The sequence below is a fragment of the Drosophila gunungcola genome, unplaced genomic scaffold, assembly GCF_025200985.1.
Source record: "Drosophila gunungcola strain Sukarami unplaced genomic scaffold, Dgunungcola_SK_2 000078F, whole genome shotgun sequence".
Lineage (NCBI taxonomy): Eukaryota > Metazoa > Arthropoda > Insecta > Diptera > Drosophilidae > Drosophila > Drosophila gunungcola.
The window spans coordinates 98,408-122,013 of NW_026453241.1; the positions used below are offsets into that span (position 1 = coordinate 98,408).

General features: G+C 37.8%; 3 protein-coding genes and 1 long non-coding RNA gene across 6 annotated transcripts; 1 reads left to right on the forward strand and 3 right to left on the reverse strand.

Annotated features, from left to right (window-relative positions):
- Positions 1 to 874: 874 nt before the first annotated feature.
- LOC128264761 (plexin domain-containing protein 2) lies at positions 875 to 14,070 on the reverse strand. 2 transcript variants are annotated; one of them, XM_053000420.1, is made up of 8 exons: positions 13,909 to 14,070; positions 5,552 to 6,418; positions 4,487 to 4,696; positions 4,262 to 4,413; positions 4,125 to 4,197; positions 3,617 to 4,062; positions 3,515 to 3,532; positions 875 to 2,382 (listed from the first exon to the last, which is right to left on the reverse strand). In XM_053000420.1, the coding sequence occupies exons 1-8, from the start codon at positions 13,994 to 13,996 to the stop codon at positions 2,314 to 2,316; spliced, it is 1,923 nt and encodes a 640-aa protein (XP_052856380.1). In that variant the 5' UTR covers positions 13,997 to 14,070; the 3' UTR covers positions 875 to 2,313. The 2 variants fall into 2 exon arrangements, with proteins under 2 accessions (XP_052856380.1, XP_052856381.1); XM_053000421.1 differs by lacking the exon at positions 3,515 to 3,532 and having other exon boundaries at positions 13,909 to 14,069.
- Positions 14,071 to 15,081: 1,011 nt separating this feature from the next.
- LOC128264770 (uncharacterized) lies at positions 15,082 to 15,700 on the reverse strand. Its single transcript, XR_008268764.1, has 2 exons — positions 15,364 to 15,700; positions 15,082 to 15,300 (listed from the first exon to the last, which is right to left on the reverse strand). It is a non-coding gene; the product is annotated as an uncharacterized LOC128264770 (long non-coding RNA).
- An 89-nt stretch (positions 15,701 to 15,789) lies between these two features.
- On the forward strand, positions 15,790 to 21,985 carry LOC128264769 (antigen 5 like allergen Cul n 1). Of its 2 annotated transcripts, none has more exons than XM_053000428.1 (3): positions 15,790 to 15,861; positions 21,102 to 21,481; positions 21,599 to 21,985. In XM_053000428.1, exons 1-3 carry the CDS (start codon positions 15,859 to 15,861, stop codon positions 21,849 to 21,851), a joined length of 636 nt encoding a protein of 211 aa, XP_052856388.1. In that variant the 5' UTR covers positions 15,790 to 15,858; the 3' UTR covers positions 21,852 to 21,985. The 2 variants fall into 2 exon arrangements, with proteins under 2 accessions (XP_052856388.1, XP_052856387.1); XM_053000427.1 differs by lacking the exon at positions 15,790 to 15,861 and adding an exon at positions 17,324 to 17,508.
- LOC128264768 (ovalbumin-related protein X-like) lies at positions 18,722 to 20,523 on the reverse strand. The gene is made up of 3 exons (XM_053000426.1): positions 20,083 to 20,523; positions 18,997 to 20,022; positions 18,722 to 18,940 (listed from the first exon to the last, which is right to left on the reverse strand). Exons 1-3 carry the CDS (start codon positions 20,096 to 20,098, stop codon positions 18,810 to 18,812), a joined length of 1,173 nt encoding a protein of 390 aa, XP_052856386.1. The 5' UTR covers positions 20,099 to 20,523; the 3' UTR covers positions 18,722 to 18,809.
- Positions 21,986 to 23,606: the final 1,621 nt, after the last annotated feature.

Sequence of the window (23,606 nt, forward strand, 5' to 3'; positions counted from 1 at the left end):
TATACACCCCTTTAAGACGTCTAAATTTCGAATTATTAAATCGTAATTCTAAAATAATAAACAATTACTAAATACTGGAGAAATATATTCCTATGGGAGCTATATGATATAGTCGTCCGATTTTGATGAAATTTAAACCGTAATTCTGAAATATTTAATCATTACTAAATGTCGAAGAATTGGAATTTCGTAACGCAGTGAAATTCAATATACCCTTGCAGCTATTGCAAACATTAAATATTCTTGAAAACATTAAAATTATCATTTACTTGCGTATGTGCTTTAAAACATAGAAGCTATGATGATGCAGCTCAATTATTTGATAGTTTCTATGGCAGCTATACGATATCGTTTTCCCATTTTAATATTATTAAAAGCGTAGTTCAGAACTGTCAAGTTATCAATAAGTCAAAAACAATTTTTTTTTAATTTTAAAATAGAAAAGTTATATTTTTAAAAGAAAAACATTTTTTTTAATATTTTTATTGTTCCTATGGAAGCTTTATGTTATAGTCGTCCGATTTTGATGAAATTTAAACCGTAATTCTGAAATATTTAATCATTACTAAATGTCGAAGAATTAAAAACCAAATTAAGAAACAGCAAAGTTATATTTTTTTTCAATTTTGTTCACTTTTGTTCCTATGAAAGCTATATGATATAGTCGTCCGATCCGACATGTTTCGACTTATGTACTACCTGCAACAGGACAGCTTTAAAATTGAGAGACTAGTTTGCGTAGAAACGGATGGACGAACAGACGGACGGACAAACGTAAGTATCAAAATCGAACGACTTTATCCTATAAATCTTTTAACAGTCTTCAACGCTGAACAAGCTTAACCAAATTGTCAAAAAACAACGCCCATCTCGGTTGATTTTTGAGTATTTTTTTTATTTAAATTATCATGTATACATAAGAAGAGCTTAAAATACAAGTTTAATTTCTTTATCAAAATACATTGTTATACAATTTTCTTAGTTCTTTTCTCTTGAATTTTTGCGGTTTGTTTCTGTCGCGTTTAATCGGTTTGATTTTATTGATATTTCTAATAATCATATTTTTATCTCTTCTCCTTGTTCCAATCTCCCTTACTTAGTTAATTATGGATTTAGTTTAGCTTTTCACACCGCATTTAGTTATAATTTTATATTTAATAATATATATATATAAGTTTGTTTTCTTGGTTTTTATTTTTAATATTAATTAATAGAAAAAAATACTAACAAAAAGAAGAGGTTGTCTTGGATATATCCATATATATGCGTACACATGAAGGTGTATATATATATATAAGGTATATATATATATATATAAGGTCTATGCGTGCTCGCACAAATGTGATATCCGTGCACGCAATATACACACATAAAACTTGCATACAAATCGCGTATAATACAGTATGAAAAACTGCCGCCGAGTGTTCTGTTCACAGTAATACATTTATCCCATAATTGCTTTTTGCCAAGCTACACACACTTAAAACAAAAACGAACAAAAATTACACAGAATGAGGAAGAACTTTTGGCAAAGAGTCCAGCAAAACGCGCACGCACACAAAAAAATATACAGCCCTTCCTCTGGATAGAATACAGAGTAAGATAAAAAACACTAAACAAAATTGAACTATTAAACAATTGAAAGCACTTTGCCCTGTGTCTGCATGTCTGTGTGAGTGTCTGTGTGTGTGTGTGTGTGTGAGTGTCTGTGTGTGTGTGTGTGTTTGTGAGTGTCTGTGTGTGTGTGTGTTTAGGTATTAGGTGTGTGAGTGTGTGGGTGTGTGTGCGTGGCCTGGTGGGAGCCATTGGTCTGAAAGTATTATGCAGTTGTCTTCGGGGGAAACACATATAATATGGGGTCATTTCGGTATAAAGGTAAAAAGATACATTTAAAAGATCACTTCATGCTGTTGCCAGTCGTCTTTTTTTTTTTCTTTTGAGCAGTTAGTGGATTCGGGGGACTGCGACTGGGACTGCTCTACACAAATCCATTGCTTTTATTTTCGGTTTCGGCAGCGTTTCTAGTGCAAAATCGCAACAATCAGTTTAAAATCTGTCTTTTGTTTGACCTGGACATGGGAACATTACATTACTGAGCGGTTAAAATGTCTTAAATAGATGGGATTGCCCGGTTCGATGAGCAAGTCGTCCATGTTGTGATCGTAATTGGTGTCAATTGCTTCTCAGTTCCCCGCTCACTATACTGCTCTTTCAGGATCCGATTGGTTGGTTCTTCTTCGTCGTTGGTAAAGCTGCAGCTCCCTCCCACGTGTCGCGATCTCTGTACCCCTCTACGTCACCGGCGATCACCTCCTACATGTGTATCGTGGCCGCCGTGTAGCGGGCCTCGCCACGCCTCCATGACCACTGGCTGGGACGGAACTGTGGAATAAAAAACGATTAGTAGGGTCCAAAGTCGATACATTCATTGCTAGCATTACAACTAATACATTTATTAAAAAAAAAAAAATTAAAAATTTTAACGCGATTTTCACGGAATAAAGTTTTGAAAAGTACCATGAACTTTATAACTCGAAAACTTTTCAACCGATGAATTTTTGCTTAAAGTTTTGAACACTTCAAAAATCGATTTATTGGATTCGTATATAAAAAAAAAAACCGTTAAGGAACACCTGAATAAATTCTTTACTAATTTTTTGATTTCAGTTTGTACTTTAATGGCACCACGATTTAAAATCCCTAAAAAAAGTTAAAAAACTAGCTCACAATTTCCCCTTAACTTTACATGTAACCTCTTCAGGTAACTTGGTGCAAAAATATCTCAAAAATTTGCAAAATTTATTTTGTATTATGAAAAATTTATTAAGAGCGAAAATATATAGTTTTTAAATGTATTTGTTAAGCCAAGACGACTTGGCTTTGATAAAAATATGCTTCTTGTTGTGTTTGCATATGCATGCAAAATTAACAATGTACCAAATTGCCATGGAAATTGAGGTGGATAACCTATTTGTTCGTGAAATAAATGGTAAGGACAGTGATGTACTGAAAATTAGCACACAGGTTTTTGCGGTTCTATTTGAACCTATTGCAAAGCCAATCTCATGGAGTAATTTGGCCATTACAATATTCGATAAACATTTATTTATATTAAAACAACACTTTTAACCATTTTATTATCATTGTTCCCAATAAAATGTAATTCGGAAGGAGCATATTCGTAAAACGCTTAAACTTTCTGGACTTTATGGTAGATTCAGAAATGAATGTTTATCGAATAAAGTGAAGGAATGATTCTTCTTAGATTAAAAGTTTGCTTTGCAATAGGTTTAGAATTGAACCGCCGCATCCCTGTGCTAATTATCTGTCCATAGCTGTATGTGTCTTCATATTCAATTATAAAGATTGCAAAATAAATATTTACTGTTCCTACTTTTTATGGAAATAATCTTTCTCTGATTTGAATTATGTAAAATATAAAATATATAAATAATACACGCATAAATCATGGACTAACACAGAACGTGCAAAGTGTCACCGCAGATCAACAAACCTGATGTAAATGCTTGGACTGCTTGTAATTGAAAAGAAACACACAGGATAACGATTGAGTATCCATGGAGAGGGTGGCATAAACGTTCGTCTAAAGACTCACCTGGATGAGCAGCTGGCCGCTCTTGGTGTGAGGATTGCGGTACGCGTAGAAGAGCCACAGCGTGACGGCGAACACCAGACAGATGGGCACCATGAAGCCGAAGGCCATGCCCACGCTCTTGTTGTCCGCTCCCGCCTGCGAAAACTCGGCGTTTCCGGCCTTTTCGTCCGTATGGCCGCCGCTGCCGCCGCCGCCGCCGCCGCCGCCACTGGTGGCCCCCGCCTTCGGCTTGTACTGGGCCGTGGCGTGCGGCGGCCGCGTACTGATCACGGTGGGCTCCGTCACTGCCGCGGAGGAGCCGGTGGCCGCCGTGACGGGGCTTGTCGTACTGCCCGCCACTGCACCGCCACTGTTCGCGGCACCGCTCTTTGGTGGGGCCGCATTGTTGCCCTTCTCGCCCAGCGCCGGACAGCTCTCGATGGCACGGACGGCGGCAGTCTCACATCCTAGAATCGAGTTTCACGTTAGATCCCCACCGAACATTACACTCAGCCGAAAGAAAGCCTACCCTTCTGGAGCCACTCGTGCTTCTTGCGGTCGGTTCCCGTGGAGCAGCGGTTCAGCGCCGAGCACCAGAGGCACTGCAAAGCAAACCAAATCGGAGGGATTAGCTAGTTAGGTGGAGGAAGAAAGTAGCAGTCATACCGTAAACGAAGTGTTGTGATTGATACACGAGGTGCAGTCATTGTAGCCAAGGCAGGTGGGCTGGGCCGCCAGCCTAATGATGGTCGAGTTGGTGATCTCATGCTGCTGGAAGGTGACCCGGTGGTACTCGTAGATTGTCTTTCGTCGGGCAACTGGCGGTGCAGAATTGACATTGACAGGTTGGCCACTCACAACGAACACACAAATTAACCGATGAGTACTCACAGTAAAGGTGCTTGTCGATGATGTAGGCGTCGGAGAGGCCAACCTTGACCGGATGCTCCTTGTCCTGAATGGAGTTAATGTGCGTGGGCACTTGCAGATAGGCGAACACAATGTCGCCGCTTTGGTGCAGCGTCACGCTGAACGTGAACTTGCCGAAATCTGGCTTGTCCTGCAGCGTCACATTCTCCCACACGGCGACAAAGGCGGTTCCTGGAATTCACATTTATTTGCTTTTACATGGCGCATGCACTTAGTAAAACGATAGGTAATATTATGAGATAGTCCCTGACACAATAAACAAATCACAGTTTTGCTTTACAACTTTGGAAAGAAACTATTTTTCTTAGATCTGAACATATTCATTACGATGCTCTAGTAATCATGGGCTAGACAAGCCGTAGGCTATGTATTTTTGCAGCTATAAAAAAAAAAAGTAAAATTCTATAAAACTACCTTATATTGATTTAAAGGTTAAACATTTATATGTTTAAACAAAGTTAAGTCATACGATATAATTCTTGAATGTTTCTTTTCCATTTGTATGATAAAGGCCTTTGATTTTTGTAAATTTTCAAATAAATTATGAATTCATAACAAAACATCTTCATCTCGAGTTATGTGCGTTGGAAAACAACGAACTTATGTCGATTTGTCTTTTAATTTTCGGATCTTCCTATGACCGCTATATAATATAGTGGTCTGATTTTTATAAAAATAAAACCGTATTTCTGAAATGATAAAAAATGCTACAGTGTATTTCTTAAAAAAAAACACAGTAAACTTTTTTTTTAAAAAAAAAACAGTTTGGCTTTTGGCAATTGGGAATTGTGATTTGTGGTTCAAGAATTTTGTAAACAGGTTTTATTACATAAAATAAATAAAACGTTTTGTGAATCAATAAAAACCAAAGTACTGAACTCATTTACTAGCTATGCAGATTGTGTGGGTCATGTTTTGGCCAAGTAAAGTAGAGCTTAAGTAATGCATTCGGTTGTACAATTTGTGGTGTCGGCTTTTTGCTGATGTATCCTTGATGAAAACAGAGCACAGGAACTTTGAACTCACCGTTGTCTTGCACCCGGACAAACGAGTCCTTGGACATGCTCGTGTCGAAGTTGGCCATCAATGGGGCGATGTATTGGGTGGCCGCCAGCCAGGAGTGAACGTACTCGCCGGTGTAGAGGAATCCGCCGGTGGCCACCGTGATGTTGCGCACAAAGTGTCCGTAGAAGGGGAAATCGAATTTCAGCTCCACGGTCATGGCGCGACGGTGCGACGAGGAGAGCAGGGTGTTCTCCGGCGTGGTCCGCAGGTGGGACCACAGCGACGCCACCTCCTCCGGGTTGACGTAGAGCACGCTGATGTAGTAATCGTGGAAGTCCTCGCTGCGCACCAGCGACTCGTTCTTGACCCGATTTTCGATTTCGTCGTCGGGCACATCCACGCCGGCCACGTCCACATCGATTTCGGTCGCCGGCCGATCCGTGCTGGTAATGGCTACAGCGGCGGAAGCGGCCACCTTCTTGGGGAAGGACGACTGGGCCACCAGTTGGGTGGGCTTCTTGGCGGTCATGTTGATGGTGGTGGTGAAGTTAGAACCAGCCCCCGTGGCCGCACTCTCGCCCACGCTATAGGCCTTACGTTGTCCAGTGCCATTGACACCGACGTTGTGCACATTGTAGGACACACTGCCGCCGTCCGCCTTGTTGTCCACGGTGGTCACCGTGGTCTCTGCAGCCGCTGCTCCAGCTCCCACTGTCGCACTGGCATTGACATTCACAGCAGACTGGTACTGGCTCGTTGCGTCTGGCTTTGCATCCACAGGAACGGCTCTCTTTTGCCGGTTCAGCTGATCCGTCGTCAGTCGCACCACCTCTTGGGCATTAAGGAAGGGCAGTGTTGTGTCCAGAGTATCATAAGTCTCCTGGTTGGCTGCAAAGAAGATGAGGCGGGTTAGTCGAGAGCTGCGAGATCTTTTCAGTTAATGAATGGAACATAATGGAATACCTATTCGACTTGGCTGTATACCTTATATAACTATTTATATTACACAACAACAGAACAACTTTACAACTTAAACTAAGAGTTTTGAGTATCTCTGGACTTCAAATTCTGGAATACACTTTACAAGCAAACAATGCACATACAGATAATCTAAACTCTGACCCTTTAGACCTCATTAATTTAAAGCCATATTTGCCAACTGGACATCCTGGCATGAAAAGACGCTATCATAGGACGCTGAGTAGGACTACAACCGCATTTTGTGCTCATTTGGGGGACTACTTGCTTGTGTTGCAACAAAACCAAACCCAGCTGTCATTTGAAGCCGCTCTCGATATTGATTTTCTATTTCCCTTCGCACATGTGCCGACATATGCATGTACTTGTACGAATACCACAATCACACATCAAAGACCATTGTCGACAGTCCCCATTGCAATTACAACATTCACAACATTCACAACATTCACAACATGCGGTCAGCGGTGGGCGGTTAAGGGTTTTGGGGGATTTCGATGGTTTGAGGGGCTGGCAGGAGGGCTTTTGCACCCATTAACAGACGATATCGATTACAATTGCTTTAACAAATACAAGCTAGCTGGCAAACACAACTGTTTGCAACTTTGGTCTACCAGAAAGTTAGCCGTGATTGATTGTTTAACAATTCATTTCCCTCAACCTAGGAGGCTATTAAGAAACAATGTTATAAACCAGATGTAACCATCCGACCTATATACTGCGAGGACTTGAGTTTCAGCGAAATTATATTTGGAGATATTTTTGAACAGTCCTGTCAATGAGAGATAAAGTAGAGACCAGTTATTGGGTGGTGTATATATATGATTAATATCTATCGACACATTAAACATTTTCGAAATCGAACAGTTATTTTACAAATAAAAAGGAAACGTTTAATTATTTGCATATTTGAAAACCAAAGTTAATATATTTAAGTGGGCGAAAGAACTGCTCCTTACTTATAGTAATTTAGCTGAGAAACGTATATAAAAATGACTTAATGATGACTTATAACATATCTAGGCATAATTCTTATTTAAATTTATTATTTAAATTTACTACTCATACTCTGGGTATGCCAAAATGTTTTTAGTCAACTGCACTCTCACATTTGTTTGTTATCCAGAAAAATTGTATTCGAGTGCTTTAGTCACCACTCACCCGTAAAACTTTCGCTTCGCTTCGTTAGTGTGTGCACCTACCATGCGCTACGCAAAGTGAAACATGTGTTAAAGCCATGAAACTATTTTTTATTTAGAGTGTGAAAAAAAAAATGTTAAAAATCGATTGTGCATTGTGTTGTTAGATAACCCTTTAGTGACTATTGAAAATTGTATTAAAAAAAAGAAGAAGAAAAAAGGCAACCAAAGCCGAAGTTTATATACCCTTGCAGGTATAACAAACGTATAATATTCAATAATAACTAATACACAACGATTATACATTTTCTTGCTTTTATGTAAAAAGAATAATCAAGGATGGGGAAATGTGCCCTTTTGTGCGTTGTGCGTTCAGCAAGAATGTAAAAAAAATTAATCCACTTTATTAACTCTATTAATATGAATATGATCCATAAGTTTGAAAACTTGACTTAAATTTATACCAATAAAAATGTTCGAGTTTTCGACATATGTACCACATGTATATAAAATGTAAGGCAATAAATTTTTACCTAGTTGATTAAAATCTAGCAAAACACAAGTACTAAAACCGCTCGCCCTTTTTCCCCAACTCACTTATTATTTATTTGTTGCGATTGCAGTCGAAATGATTAAGCAGAGCCCCATTTCAGTGTCGCAGCTAGATGGACATGCACATCTATTGGGAACGCCACCTGCCACCTGCCATCTGCCACCCCACAGAGCACCACCCAATCCGCCCAATCCGCCCAAACCAGCCCCCTTCGCCCACTCGCCACCCAAGCGGTCCACATTCGCGTGACGCCGATCCAATTGAACCCAGTGTTAATTGCTGTAAGTGGCGGTTTTTGTCTTTCCCCAGGGTTTCTGTTATGGTCGTTAAAATAATTGGCGTAAATTTAAGCGGCACTTGATTGAAACCCGATTCGTTTTCCAATATCTCACAGAGCAAACATACAATACAACATACAGTTCCGTGTTCATATCGCAATTTGCTCAGATCTCTTCACTCTGCATCATTTCACGCCAATCCAAAATCTTCTTAATATAATCTTTTGTTTTTAATTAACTTTAACTGACTAGATAATTTAGTTGATATTTCTTTTTTGAAATTGGTGTAGCATTTTTCTGTTTGGCCGAGCGGACAACCTTAGAGGAACCAAAAGAAGTCCACAAGCGGAACGCATAATTTGCACAGTGACCCACTTTCGAGAGTTCGTAGAACATCTTTAATTGTCGCTGCGGATGAAATTGAATGCAAAACAAGGTGTGAAGGACGAATGAATCAATGAAAGTCGATGATATCGAGACTCAAAACAAAAGTAAATATGATTGCAAAACAGTTTTGATAGTAAAACCGGCCCCGCCAATAAGTAAGTCTATTTAGTTAATAATATGGAATAATAGCTGTTCTTAATTATAAGAATATAAGAGTTTTAATTAACATTTTAATATTAATATGTTTGACTTACTAATGTCAAAACTCAAACCAATTTCAAAGAGTTAAAGCTCGCTCTTTAATTTTTAAATGACACATTCCTCAGGGTACTTTTCTGTATACGATAATTTTGTTTGCACACATTTCTTTGCCTTTCATAATAGCATTCTCTTCAATTTTTCATTTTTGCTGACGTTCAGAATACCTTATCGCAAAACGAAAAACAATACTGTCGTGATGTTGGTTAACTAGGAAAAAATGTACATGTGTACGGATACAATATTCTGACAACAAAACAATGAAGTATTTATGAGGTTTTATGGATATATAAGGTATTAGACCGTACCAATATTATTACAGTGCAAATAATAACAGCTTAAATAGTTGATTTCAAAACAAATAAATTTTTAATATTACTTAAGGCGTTCTTTCTTTCTTGCATATTTACTAAATTGGATGAATTCGCATTTGTGGAATTACTTAACATTGAGTTCAGGAATTTGAAAATGCCAGCAACAACGTTTTTCTTTTTTATTTGGATAAGGTATGCGTTATACAAATGCAAAAGCACTCTACTTTTAAAAATGTTCTAGAAGAAGAAGTGTTATTGAAAAGAGCGGTTTCCAGAAACCTAAAATAAGTTATTAGTATGATGGGAAACATAGGCATATTGGAAAGTTCCATTAAATCTTATCATTTCTATATATTTATTTTATTTTAGCAGTTTCTCGTAATGTATAAAAAACGGATGAGATTTGTTACAATCCTTTCTAAAAACGTGATTTAAAAATATAAGCATTGGGATATTTATTATTAATAAGTACTGCTTTTTAGTTTGCAATTTCGACTCTATTATTTTTACCTGCATCCCACTGATAGCCGATTAGAGGCGCACTAGGGGAGGTACCTTGTTTATCAGAGTTTCAGTAAAAATACCTGCCTTGCCTTTACCTAAACTTGTCCAGATGATTGACGGGCGGTAGAACACGAAATCAAACATTACGACACGGAAAAAAAATCAGAGCAACATTAATTTCATTATCGTAGGTTAATTATATCGTAATTTATTTTTCATTTTGATTTGAGAATAATACCTAATATATACACACACATATCTTAAGCAATAGATACTGTGTACGCCTCTACAGTGCAGTGTAAGAAGGTACAAATATCAAGTGAGCATATATGAAATTTTTTTTCATATTTGGATGTTAAAGGTGCGATTTATCACTAATTTTCTGTTTTGCTAATATGCTCTTCACACTGTGATATACTAAGGCAAAGTGTAAATGTCATATAAAAGGTCTTTTTTTTATCCTAATACACATTCTCAGTACAATTTGTAGGCCAATGAGTTTTTGTTTTTACAGATCAATAACATTATGGATATTTTTGTAGTATAAAATCAAAGTGATATTTTCAAAATGTTTTTGTTTATATTACTGTTAAAATTTTCTTTATGTGCATTTGACGTCAATTTGAATCCGCTCGTTGCACCAGGCAGCCGTGTACAGAATTATAACACACTAACAGTTCTTCTGTCGCCGTTAGGCGGAAAAGCTTATCAGCGGGGAAAAAACGGGGACAAGCCGCAGTTTTTGAATCCAAGAAACCAACAGTAGGGCATCAAACTAATTTCAATGATGATGATCTTGTGCTAATGACGGACAACAAGAACAATGGCAAGCGATACATTTGTGTAAATGCGTAGATTTTGCTTAGCCACAATGGCTTGCAGTTGTTTATTTGCCTCAAGGGCTCCGGCTTCCATTAAGAGGTACTTCAACTTGAACTTTTGCGTTGCGCATTAGTTGCAACAAGAAGTCTATTGACGCGTTAAACGTTATAAGTATGGTTTTATAATTCAACAGCAAGATGTTCTGTCAAAATTTGGGTTCTCTGATTTATAAAACTTTGGTAAATAAGAACACGCTAAATTAACTTAATATTAAATATTATAAAACATGTTATTATCCGGGTTTCTCCCAAATAAATCTTGAATTTGGATATTATTTCACATACAAAAATGGTTCCCTTTTCTTTTGTTTTAGCATGTATAATTTTAATCAAGAACTTAAATGCCACTAGGAACAGCCCTTACCACAGAAACCAGTTTGAGAGGCTGTGTTGTCATCTGTTTTTGAGGCAGACCACTTCAGCAATAGCACCTACAAGATAACCTGTTGTACCTTTCTCACCCGAGGTTTCGTAGTTTCTATGGAAGTGAAAAAATTGCTAGGTCTGCTAAACTCATCAGAGTGCCGAAGCTGACATTTTTGACACCCAGATTTGAGTAATAAACGGAAATTAAAAGATAACCAAGTTGGGGAAAACACGGCTTGAATTCCAATCTAGTCGTTTTGGAAAGTACACCATAAAAAGTCCTAAATAAATTAAAGGGACATAGTGATCTTAAAAATGTATTTGTTTTCTAAGAATCTAATAATATTTTGATTTTTTTCTCGTCGCATAGTTCTTCGAAAGCAACCAAATTTTACCCGATCGTTCCCATGGCAGCTGATCCATGATCCGTGTTACACATAAAAAAAAGAAGGCTATATATAGCCGAGTGCCCCGACTCTTAGATGCCCGCCTAAACAATTAAATAATATATACATATGCTGATCAAGAATATATGTACTAAATATGCTGGGAAATGTATTCTTTTCTGCGCTACAAAGTTCTGACCAAAGAGATTACCCTCAGCAAGTGTATAAATGCATCATAATGCTTCTAACAAGTTGCAAAAAACTTTCACACACGCAAAAACGCCTAAGTTTACAGCACAGATAACAATTTATCAACTCAGTTCATAATGTCAATATAAGATAAGATTTTGAAAGTAACATATGTATTTAAAGTCTTTGTTCTTTGTTATCTTTCTTTGTAATCCATAGACATATTTTTGAATAGGCAATTTATAGGTTAATGCAAATTCAGAACTCTTGCTTGTTTACAGTGGCCGTTTCTTAGGAGTATCGAAAAAGCTGCGAGGATCAGTAATTCAAAACCGGGCGAGTGATTACTGTAAGCGGACAGAAGCCATGGCTTAGCAGATTGGAGCAATAAGCGAATGCCCTTGATAAGAAATGGTGGTGCCAGTAGCCGACTGACGCCAGATGCAAGTCCAATGGGAATGGGTTGCGAGTTGCAATTGAAATTCCGCTGCAGATAAGTGTTTCCGACTCGAGGGGAATCCCTGTCATTTAAAGGATCTAGGAAAAAACATCCGGCTCTATCAGTTAAGATATATACGCGATACATCCTACAGCCTTCAGAAGATTAAATTATATTAAATTTAGCGGGGCCCTTTTCAAAACCAAAAATCAATTCATTTTTTGATTTGAACATTAACAAAAATTGATTGTTTATTTTACAAAAAAAAAAAAAAAAACTTCTTGACGGGAATTTACCTATTAGCTAAGAAATGTATCACTTAATATGCGCACGGCTTATTTGTATAAGTGGGTTTCCCTTGCTTAAAGAGACAAACCACTAAAAGAAAACTGATATTGATCATTAATTTTGAAAATAATAACAAATAAATAATGTGAAATTTTGTTGTTTTATGAGAGATTTGGTCAGCTCAAATGCCGAGTTTATGGTCCAGTGAGGCAATGCACTATTGCCCATTTTAATTACCCTAGTTGTTTGAAAGTCAGTGGCAATTCGCAAATATTTCGATACCCGTAGCAGATGTGCGTCAGTGTGTACGGTATTTAAATTGGCCACGCACATAAGAGAGTGCACTTTAACTGATGCCAAAGCAACTGGTTGGCTGGAAATATGTAAATAAATGAGCCGATAAGCAGACAAAGAAAGCTAAATGTAGTACAAACTGAATCAACAAAACAAGACAGAAATAACTGAAATTGTGAAAAGTAAGCATAGTATTCGGTGGGAGGTGAATGGGCGGTATTTTCGTTACGTAAGCGCTTTTCCCCACTCTTAGCTGTAATTTCTTATTGGGAAAACTGAAAAGTGCCGTTAGCCGGTGCGCAATATTGCCACCTGTCGCATAAACGAAATGAGTTGCCTGCCTGTGTGGTTTTATCATCTTTTATTTTTTTTTTCCGTCTCTTAAACGTTTTGTTTCAATTGCAAATTGCGACAAAAACAATGAGCTTTTTGCGCCTGAATCAGCGATTTCAATTGATATATGCAGGTTGTTCGCCTGGTGGCGACGTCGCTGATGGAAAATTGTTGCACGTTAAGTGGGTGCGTCGCACAAAATGAGTGCGTCGTGGGAGTTGGTTTATTTTTTTTTTAATTTTTAGTTTTAGAGGGCGCATTTCCACAGGACGTTGCCTATTTCCACACTTGACTGCTTAAACACACACACGCACACACAAACATTCGGTTTTTCGTTGTTGTCAATTAACGCATTTGATGTGCCAACACACAAAAAAATAAAATACAAAAAAATACAACATGGCAGCGGTAAATTTCCCCAAACGAAAAAGTACCAACTGGTCCCCTTTCAAAACCTTCTCTCCACCCATGAACAATGATGAATTGTCTTATGTGCACTTTGTGTACAAACAACAGGTCATAAATACATAAATACACCTTTCCTACAAATATGTTTTTAGGTCTTTCTTATTCTTCTTATTCGAATTTTCGAAACTGCGTACAAGAAAATAACAACCAGATTTACAGCCAACACACACACACACACACACACACACACACACACACACGCAAACACACGCACACCAGCGAGGTGGATGGATAAAGACAGAGAAAGAAGGTAAAAGGGATGGAAAATCTGGCGCAATGGGAACTACTGTTTAGTCTACAGGATTTCACTCGGTTTCACTTACACCAGGCCGATGTGCCAGGAATAGCCACATGGCACAAGGCCAAAAGGATCGCAATTCGCGCGCACGCACAACCGACACTCTTCGCCATTGTTTAACCGCGATTTTCAGTGATTTCGTTGGGAGTGAAAAAAAAATACGGCAGTGACTTGTAGAGGTGGCCAAACATCGATGCCCGACATCGATAATATCGGTGTTTTCTCCTTGATGCGATTGGTTCGAAACTTGGCTCGGCCAACCGGGTTCCCAACCGAAAATGAATCGTTTTTTATAGCCCGATTCCATTGCTTTTCTGCAACAGCGCTTTTTTCTTTCATAAGAAGTACATGTGGTAGAAGGCTAAAAAAGCGTCGTTACAGCTCGCTGTTGCGATAAGTGGGCTGTACATGTTTTAAAATACCAACATAAATCAGTGGATTTCTTACGATAGTTCTGCTGAACGCGTATGATCACTGATAATGATGCAAAAATTTTTCAATCATGATCAACAGAAAAGGAGGGTAAAAATATTACGTTACCTTTTCTTAATAAATGATACATACCTGCTAGCGTATATCGATGGTATAAATATCGATAAGAAAAAACAGAAAAATCGGAACGTAAACAAAACAAAAATAAAAAAACAAACAAAAATAAATTAATTAATGCGTAATGTATCATAAGCTTTCAGCAGAACCAACTTGATTACTATTAATGCTGAATTTTTATTTGACACTCATGGAATTTTTTTGGAGAACGAGATACATTGTTTTCCATTTTTTTAGCGGGAAAATGATATTTCACGTTCTTTTCTTCTTTACTGATGGTTTGTTTACTTTACGTGGGCCGTTCAGCTTCTTTTGCAACTGCGGGTACCTGTCGAATAGGTCGCAACAACTTTTCTGCAACAACTTTTTGAAGCGGCTGTGTGAAAACCGTATAACACAAGATGTTAATACGATGTAGCCAGACACTTGCCAACATCGATACTTTATTGCAACTATCGACTACTTTCAATTGGTCTGCTTTTGGCGCGTTCGCATAGAATAAATGGCCGCGTTCAGCAAAACAAGAATTAGAGGTGGAGAACTATCGATAGTCGGCGCCATCGATAGTGAGCGATTGTTTTTTTTCAAACCATCGATAGTGTCGATAGTACCATCGATAGTCACCGATAATATCGTCCGAAATTAAAAATTTTTTTTTTAAGTTTTTAAGAAAAATGGTTTATTTTAACCAAAAGTTTTGATTCAAAAATAACAGGATGTTAATGTTTTTCTCTTTGAGCCGGGTGCGTCTCTCGGAAACAATTTGCCCTGCCTTGCTAAAAGCTCTTTCCGATTCTACGGATGTTGCGGGAATGCAAAGGTATTTGCAAAAGAGGCCCTTTATGCAGGGAAGATCAGTTTGATTAACCTGGAATAAAAGTAAAATACGTATGTAAATATTGATAACTTATAATTTGTTTTCGAATCATACCTTAATCCATAACAGTGGGTCCACATCGTGACTGACAATTGCCCTCTCCAGATATTGCCTTTTAATAAGTATAGCATCCACTCGTGCGTTTCCGATTTTGCTATCTGATCGTACCTTAAATGCAACACATTATCCATCAAAATACTTATGCAAAATACATTAAACATACCTTTTTTTAAAAGCGTTCCATTTTTAATAGTTTTTTTTATAATTCCCGTCAATTTTAACAATTTTTCAGTTGTTTGTGTGAAGTTGTGTGTGAAATGCGCGTTAAAGTATTTTAGCGATGTGAGACGCCCGCTATCGATGGCACTATCGATAGTGGACGGGCCGCTATCGAAGGTGTCTGCTGCTATCGATAGTGGCTCGATAGCGCCCAACCATCGATAGTGTCGATAGTGCCATCGATAGTTCTCCACCTCTAACAAGAATATCAATAATCAGTCATCTTAAAGCGCTGTTTCTACAGATCACAATCCACCATCCATTTGCTGGATGGTTCGTAAGGTTTTCCCAAAAATATTCCAGTTTGACCTAGATGGTATTTTGCTGACGTGCAACCCTTAAATCTTGGCGCAAAATAATTTAAATTCACTCCTGCCATCTTAGTTTCGGTGATCCACAGTTGTAGTTTAACGAGATCGTAACGGATTCAAAAATGCCATTTCGTGATAAACGTGCTTGAGTTTTAAATAATAATTAATAATAATAATAATTCAATAATGATATCTTTGAATCGACAACTTTTATTAGTTATCAAATGAACTTTAGTATATTTTACTTATGTTTTTTTTCCACCAAATTCGAAAACATGATAAACTGTTATTTTTAATTTTTAAATCGTTTATAATTTGTAAAATTTATTGAAATGATACAAACAAATTAAATCATTAAATTTAAATTTTAATATAAGAATTGAATTATTACCTTCTTTTGAAATTTTATTTATAGAAACTAAAAATAATGTTCTTATTTTTAAAAGTTTATCACTCATACGTACTGTTGCTTCTGATCGAAAATTTATTTCTATTCACGTGGCGTAGACTTGGTTTTATTACGTACACCCAAAAAAAGTATAATGTTAATAAGTGTTTCTTAAAAATAAACTTCTGACAGTATTAAAGTCTAAGTATTAATTCAATACAAAATAATACCTACCTTATTCTTTTTTGTTTCATTTCTATACCGAAGAGTCTTGAACTGTATTCTAAGGTCTTATTTTTAAGCCACATAATTTTTATTTTGATTGATTTTTTGATTCTTATTGAGACATTTTTCATACCCAATAGCTTTAAATTTATATAACAATAGTTTAGCTTCTATGAACAATTGTGTTTGGGTCTAGCAATAGAATACCTTTGTACCATTGTCACCTTTCCGCACATCTACTAAGGAATAATTTTACCACCACGGTAACCTAAATAAAAATTTTACAAGCTGATTTACTTTGGATGCAAAAAGTCGGAAAAAAAACCTTTGAGTGATTAAAAAAAATAAAGATTACAATAGAACAAATCAATAATAAAAGATATTTTTGAAGCATTTTATGTAAGTGGTAAAAAATAATTATTTTAAGATTTTAAAATAGAAATGTTAAATTATATTTTTACATGAACTTTTTAATTGTCCCTAGTTATTTTATTGAGACACAGAAAATGACAGATTTTATTGACTTAATTAAATTGATTCCTTTTATTATGTTTTAAAAAATATTTTAAATGCGTGCGGATACTATCCTACTTTTCTAAAATTATTACACAGAGCGCAGTCCTGTGTCCTTCATTTTGTTACTATCTTGTTGTTAATGTGGGGCTCACTGTAGTTAAACACACATTTATTGAGTCATTATACTCACTTTTGTGCATGTTTTAAAAGTAAGTACTTGTTTACCTTTTCCAAAAATAACCAGGCAGTGACCTAAATATATGAGTCGTCTCGCTTACTATTCATGCAAATTTATTTTTGTAAACACCTCAGTAGTTTTTCGTATATGAGTCCGAAATGACACGATCTCAATCGTCGCCTTGGTCCATCCACTTATCAATATCCCTAATAAGCGCCGTCCTGTATCCTTCATTTTGTCAGAATTATTGTGACCCGGCGCTCTGTCCGAATGGCCGACATGTGGCCTGTCGGAGCAGCGGAGTAAGTTGTAAATCTTGAAGATACGTATTTATACCCTTGCAGAGGGTATTATAATTTCAGTCAGAAGTTTGCAACGCAGTGAAGGAGACGTTTCCGACCCTATAAAGTATATATATTCTTGATCAACATCACTAGCCGAGTCGATCTAGCCATGTCCGTCCGTCTGTCAGTCCGTCCGTCAGTCCGTCCGTTTCTACGCAAACTGGTCTCTCAGTTTTAAAGCTATCTGCATGAAACTTTCCCAAAAGTTGTCTTTCTATTGCAGACAGTACATAAGTCGGAACGGGACGGATCGGACGACTATAGCATATAGCTCCCATAGGAACAATCGGAAACAAAAAGTAAAAAAATTATAACTTTGGTGTTTCTGAATTTTTTTTTTTAGTTCTACGACATTTAGTAATGATTAAATATTTCAGAATTACGGCTTAAATATCATCAAAATCGGACGACTTTAACATAAAGCTTCCATAGGAACAATACAAATTTTAAAATAATGTTTTTCTTTATAAATATAGCTTTTCTATTTAAAATTTTTTTTTAATTCTTTTTGACTTATTAATAACTTGACAGTTCTGAACTACGCTTTTAATAATATTAAAATCGAAAAACGCTATCGTATAGCTGCCATAGAAATTATCGTATAATTGAGCTGCAAATCATCATAGCTTCAATGTTTTTAATACGCAATATACGCAAGTAAATGATAATTTTAATGTTTTCAGGAATATTTAATGTTTGCACTAGCTGCAAGAGTATATGAACTTCAACTTGCCGAAGTTTGCTTCCTTTTTTCTTAAACATGATCTGCGTGCACATGAAAAAACACGATTGCGAAAGTTTCAAAACTCTAGCTCTTAAACTGGACTCGCAAACGGTATAGAAACAGACGGATAGACGGATATGGCTATATCAACTCGTCTTGTCGTGCAGATCAAGAATGTTTATACTTTATAGGGTCGGAGATGTCCGTTTCACTGCGTTACAAAATTCCGACCAATTTTATGATACCAACTGCAGCGGCATTACAAAATATATATGAGCATATATTAAAATACAAACAATTTGAAATAAGTACAAATTTTGGAGATAGCCCCCGATGAACTTGTTGCTCGAGTTCCACGATAAGAAAGTCGTGATTAGCTTTCTTATGCCAATTTTCGACGAAAAACCCTAAAACGAAAATCCCAGAAAATAAAACAATAAACTAGAGTATTTGGATGTTGCTAAGCGAACAAGTACATTTTAAAGAAATTTATTATCAAAATGTGTAATCATTTGAAGTCGTCATTTTGCAAGATTTAGGGTCCATAATTCCAAAGTCTCTTGATATGACCCATCAACAACACTGAGTTGGGGGTTCGGATAACAAAGACAAATGGCCGATTAGCGACGAACTCCTTGGAATTGGCAGGCAGGGACCGCTCATTAGCTAGAATTAATAGCCTTGTAGTTGTTTTTAGGCCCAAAAAGTAGCTGAAATCTTACCTAAAAAATGCGAATATACTGTTCCCTGCTCCGTCACGAAAATGGATGATCTTTGTAGGATCTTGTCCACGCGCACCGGCCGATCGAGCAATTTGGTCACCTTAGAGCTGTCCGTGAACATCTGCCGGAGTCCCAGCATCTTCAATGCATCGGTCATGTCAATATCGGAATCGGTACTGAACTTGGGCAGGCTCACTGCGACCGACTGGCGGTGCAGGCGGTTGGCGATCCGGTTGAGATCGAACTCAGGCTGGGCCAACTGCTGCTCGAGGTTGGCCAGTCCGTCGAGCTGATTGGGCAGCAGGATCAGCATGCTGGTGGCACTGTCATTGAAGGGCAGTTCCAAGGCGGTGGCGTCCAGTTCGGGCAGATCGGCCAGCCCATAGACTTCGTGGTTGTGCATCATTGCAACATTTTTAGTTTCACCGCTGGCGAGGTGGAATTCGGAAAACCGCGTGTTGCGCAAAGCGAACTGGTGCTTCCAGAAACCCTCGAATATCATATTGTTCGTGAGTATCGCCTGCATCTGGGAGCTAATGCCGGAGCTCTGTATCCAGAAGGGTAACCATCTTGCCGTGTCCTCGCCGCCATCCATGTGCACAGGCTTTGTGTCGATGTGAAAATAGAATTTGGAGAACTCGTCGTAGCGGGAATTTACTTTACCCAGCTTCTGGTTGTAGAATACTCTGGAGTAAGAATTTAACTTGGCACTCTGGAGATGCTCCTTGAACTTGATCAGTCGCTCGAAGTCCAGGGCCACGAAAACAGGGTGCTGGTTGAACTCGCCAACCCGCTGCACTTCGCTGAGTGTTTCACCCTCCGATGCCCTGTAGATCAGTGCCAGCATGGCGTGCACGGCGAAGGGTGAGAGGGAAACGTTGCCGTCCTGATCTTCCAACTTCATCATAACTTGGAAGAGCTTGGCGCTGAAGCGGGTCATGTAGGTGGGCGCCAGACATTCTCCGGGCTCCGGCTTCGCAAGGCTTTGGGCAACCTCAAGATGTCCCAGTGCCAAAAGAAGGATCGCTGGAAGAAACCATATTAGTAAGAACTATTTATTGATGCGGTGGTTTCCCATCTACCCACCGACTTTGCTCGCCATTTCTTCTTATCTCTGACTATTTGCTCAAAAGTGAATTAAACTTGAACTAATAATATTTTATTCTTCCGCTTCGCCGACCAGCTCGCTATAGTTGCGCTACGAAACTGAACGTCTCAAAACTTATCAACAGAAGCAAAAGCAGAACAGAAGCAGGCTGCACAGCTACACAGTCCGTCCGTCAGTCCGTCCGTCAGTCCGTCCGTCAGTCCGTCCGTCAGTCCGTCCGTTTCTACGCAAACTGGTCTCTCAGTTTTAAAGCTATCTGCATGAAACTTTCCCAAAAGTTGTCTTTCTATTGCAGGTAGTATATAAGTCGGAACGAGCCAGACGAACATGGCTAGATCGACTCGCCTAGTGATGCTGATCAAGAATATATATACTTTATAGGGTCGGAAATGTCTCCTTCACTGCGTTGCAAACTTCTGACTGAAATTATAATACCTCTGCAAGGGTTTAAAAATATCTAAAGGTACTGTTAAAGGTCCACAGTATTATAAGTAATAAGGTATGTTTCAAGGTACTTAACAACTTAAAAACATTTTTGTATCATTTGGGTTGAATAAGCTTTTTCCAAATAACCAGTTGAACAATAAAATTGTTTAAAGGCACAGTCAAAAATGTTAGATTGTAAAAAAATTTGAAAACATATATAAATATAAATTACATATTCTTTGGAATAAAGGTGTCTTCAAGTTTCAGTAAAATTAAGCTATTTTTAAAGGCACCTAATAACAAGTAATAAAAATATAGCTTAGGGGTACTAAGTCAACGGGAAAACAACAAAAAATTCAAATATTTTAGTACATAAATACCTAGCTCAGCATTTTTCTAAGGTGCACACAAATCAGTACCCAGGTAAGGTTTATAGGAAGAAACATATTTGATACCTAGATACTTTTATAGGTATACGAATCCGGGTACTCCCCAAACACTGATCTTATTTACAAGGTGGTCGACTAATGTTTTATACTGTTTATTTTGTAATTTCCTCCCAACAAATTAGCGCTTCGTCAGCGGCTGCAATGGGCAATTTGTGCAGGTGGATCCATACATCCAGCAGATCCTGCAACTCCACAATGAACGCCGCAATCTGATTGCCGGCGGCGGGGTGAGCGGGTTCCCCAGTGCCGTGCACATGGGCACCATGAGCTGGGACACGACGTTGGCCCAACTGGCCGCCTACAACGCACTCCAATGCCGAATGGCGCACGACGAGTGCCGGAATACCAATACGTACCGCTATGCTGGCCAGAACCTGAGCATACTTTTCTCTAGGACCGTTGAAGTCGGTGAATTTCTGCGGCAGCGTATTGCAGCTTGGTTTGATGAGAACCGCGACGCGACGGCCGGCGACATGGAGAACTACCAGATGCGTGGTGGACCGTGCGTATCTGTTTGGGAAGCTGGTTGTAAACGATGCATCTGCTCGCTCGCAGCATGTGCATCGTTTGCAACAAGCTTTTATCGGATTTTTGGCTGTATTCGGTGTCTTTTTTACAGGGCCATTGGACACTTTACGACCATGGTGAACGAACGGAATAACAAAGTTGGGTGTGCAATCGCTCGCTTTACGGACGCAAATAACGTGCAGGCCACCCTTCTGGCCTGCAACTACGCGGTCACGAATGTATTGAACAATCCGGTCTACCGAGCGGGATCCGCCGCTACAGAATGCTCAACAGGTCGCAACCCCAATTATCCCAACCTCTGCTCCTCGAATGAGGTCTACAACTACAACCAGTGGTCGGGATGAAACTCTCAAGAATAATCTGCTGGTCTTGTAATTGTGAAACGTTGATGTGCTTATGACAAGAAAAGTTTATTGATATTAACTGAAATTAAATTTGTATATTTGTACTTAAGAAAATAATCATTTTTCACACCCTTTCTTTTTGCATAATTTTTTTTTGTATTAAAAATATATATATTTTAATAATAAACAAGAAGGGAACCAAGCTTCGGCAAGCTGAACTTTATATTCCCTTGCAGCTATGGCAAAAATTAAGTATTCTTTAAAACATCAAAATTTCGAATTATATGAGAGTTTAAGTAAAAAAGTTATTTAGAATTTATATTGTTTTATTTTATTTTCTTAGTGTACATACACAGAAAATTTCATATCGTCCCGTTAAATATTTTCAAAATTAAAAAAGACGTTGAGAAACTGTCGTTTCATTTAAAATTGATATATGTACATTCCTTATTAGTTCAATTAATTACTAGATTTAATATTACTATAAAGAAATCTGTTTGGTTTTTTTCATTTCGGAGAATCCAGTTCAGAGATATAGTCGACATCGGAAAACGTCTTTTTTTAGAAATGAATATTTTTATTATTACTAAGTCTGTATTTTACAGTTTAAAGTTATTATGGTATCTTGTGAACACATTTTTATATCTATAAATTTAAAAGTTTTCTCTGAAAAAAATCTGGAAAATTCGTTTTTTTGGCCTTATAACGGTATATAATCCCGTAAACGACAGTGGTATAAAGAATGTTGACATTTAAATCATACAAAAGAAGCCCGGATAAAATACCGGTTACCTCGCAGATAGTGGATACAACCACCGCATGCAATGGGGACTAGAACCACTGGAATAACGAGCTTTGTCCAAAGTGGAGTTAACAGTGTATAAGAACTGAAGTGATATTTGTTGATAAATGGAGATGGATAAGCATCGATAACACCTCGCAGATAGTCGATACAACCACCGCATGTAGTGGGGACTAGAACCACTGGAATAACGAGCTTTGTCCAAAGTGGAGTTAACAGTGTATAAGAACTGAAGTGATATTTGTTGATAAATGGAGATGGATAAGCATCGATAACACCTCGCAGATAGTGGATACAACCACCGAATGTAGTGGGGATTCGAATCACTGCAATAACAGAGCTTTGTCCAAAGTGGAATTAAGAGTGTACAAGAACTGATATGATATTTATTGATAAATTGAGATGGATAAGCATCGATAAGACAACCAACCAAAGTTAACCAAACATATCAACGATATTTTGATAAAAGGTTAACATCGATGTTTCTCCTCCTCTAGCGAAAACGTTGCCTCATCATGTTCTGAAAATTATCGGTATTATCGAAGTTTTTAAAGCATCTGTGATATTTTGAAAACATCGATAGGACCGAAGTTTTGAATGCATTGATAACATATTTTTAACATCGATTAAATCTTTATTTGAAACAACATAACCACTAAGTTCGATGTTTGTGGGCATCGGTGATATTGGCTGAAATTTTCAATGTTTCATGGATGCGTGAAATAAAATTAACAGCCGTGATCTTTAAGACAATTCAAATTTCAGCTTCACGTTCCTAGCATTGTTTCAGCTTAAGACACAATAAATTATCAATTAATTCAAATAACACAGATATTTACTTTAAACCTCATTTTTAATGAGTGTGTCCACACCTGTTTTTCCAACCGTTAAAGTTATTTGTTCTGACTGTTTTAAGTACCATACAAGTCAACTAACAATATAAATACACTTAA

Excerpts from the sequence above, each read along its gene's own strand:
- LOC128264761 (XM_053000420.1), bottom strand. The coding sequence starts at position 13,996 with ATGGCGAAGAGTGTCGGTTGTGCGTGCGCGCGAATTGCGATCCTTTTG. Across the intron at positions 4,697-5,551 it reads TGTCCGGGTGCAAGACAACG|GAACCGCCTTTGTCGCCGTG; the intron begins GTGAGTTCAAAG and ends TGTGAATTCCAG. Across the intron at positions 4,414-4,486 it reads CATCGACAAGCACCTTTACT|TTGCCCGACGAAAGACAATC; the intron begins GTGAGTACTCAT and ends CTGCACCGCCAG.
- LOC128264769 (XM_053000427.1), top strand. The coding sequence starts at position 17,365 with ATGACACGATCTCAATCGTCGCCTTGGTCCATCCACTTATCAATATCC. Across the intron at positions 17,509-21,101 it reads TGGCCTGTCGGAGCAGCGGA|CGCTTCGTCAGCGGCTGCAA; the intron begins GTAAGTTGTAAA and ends CCAACAAATTAG. Across the intron at positions 21,482-21,598 it reads TACCAGATGCGTGGTGGACC|GGCCATTGGACACTTTACGA; the intron begins GTGCGTATCTGT and ends TCTTTTTTACAG.
- LOC128264768 (XM_053000426.1), bottom strand. Across the intron at positions 18,941-18,996 it reads AGTATATTCGCATTTTTTAG|CTAATGAGCGGTCCCTGCCT; the intron begins GTAAGATTTCAG and ends TATTAATTCTAG.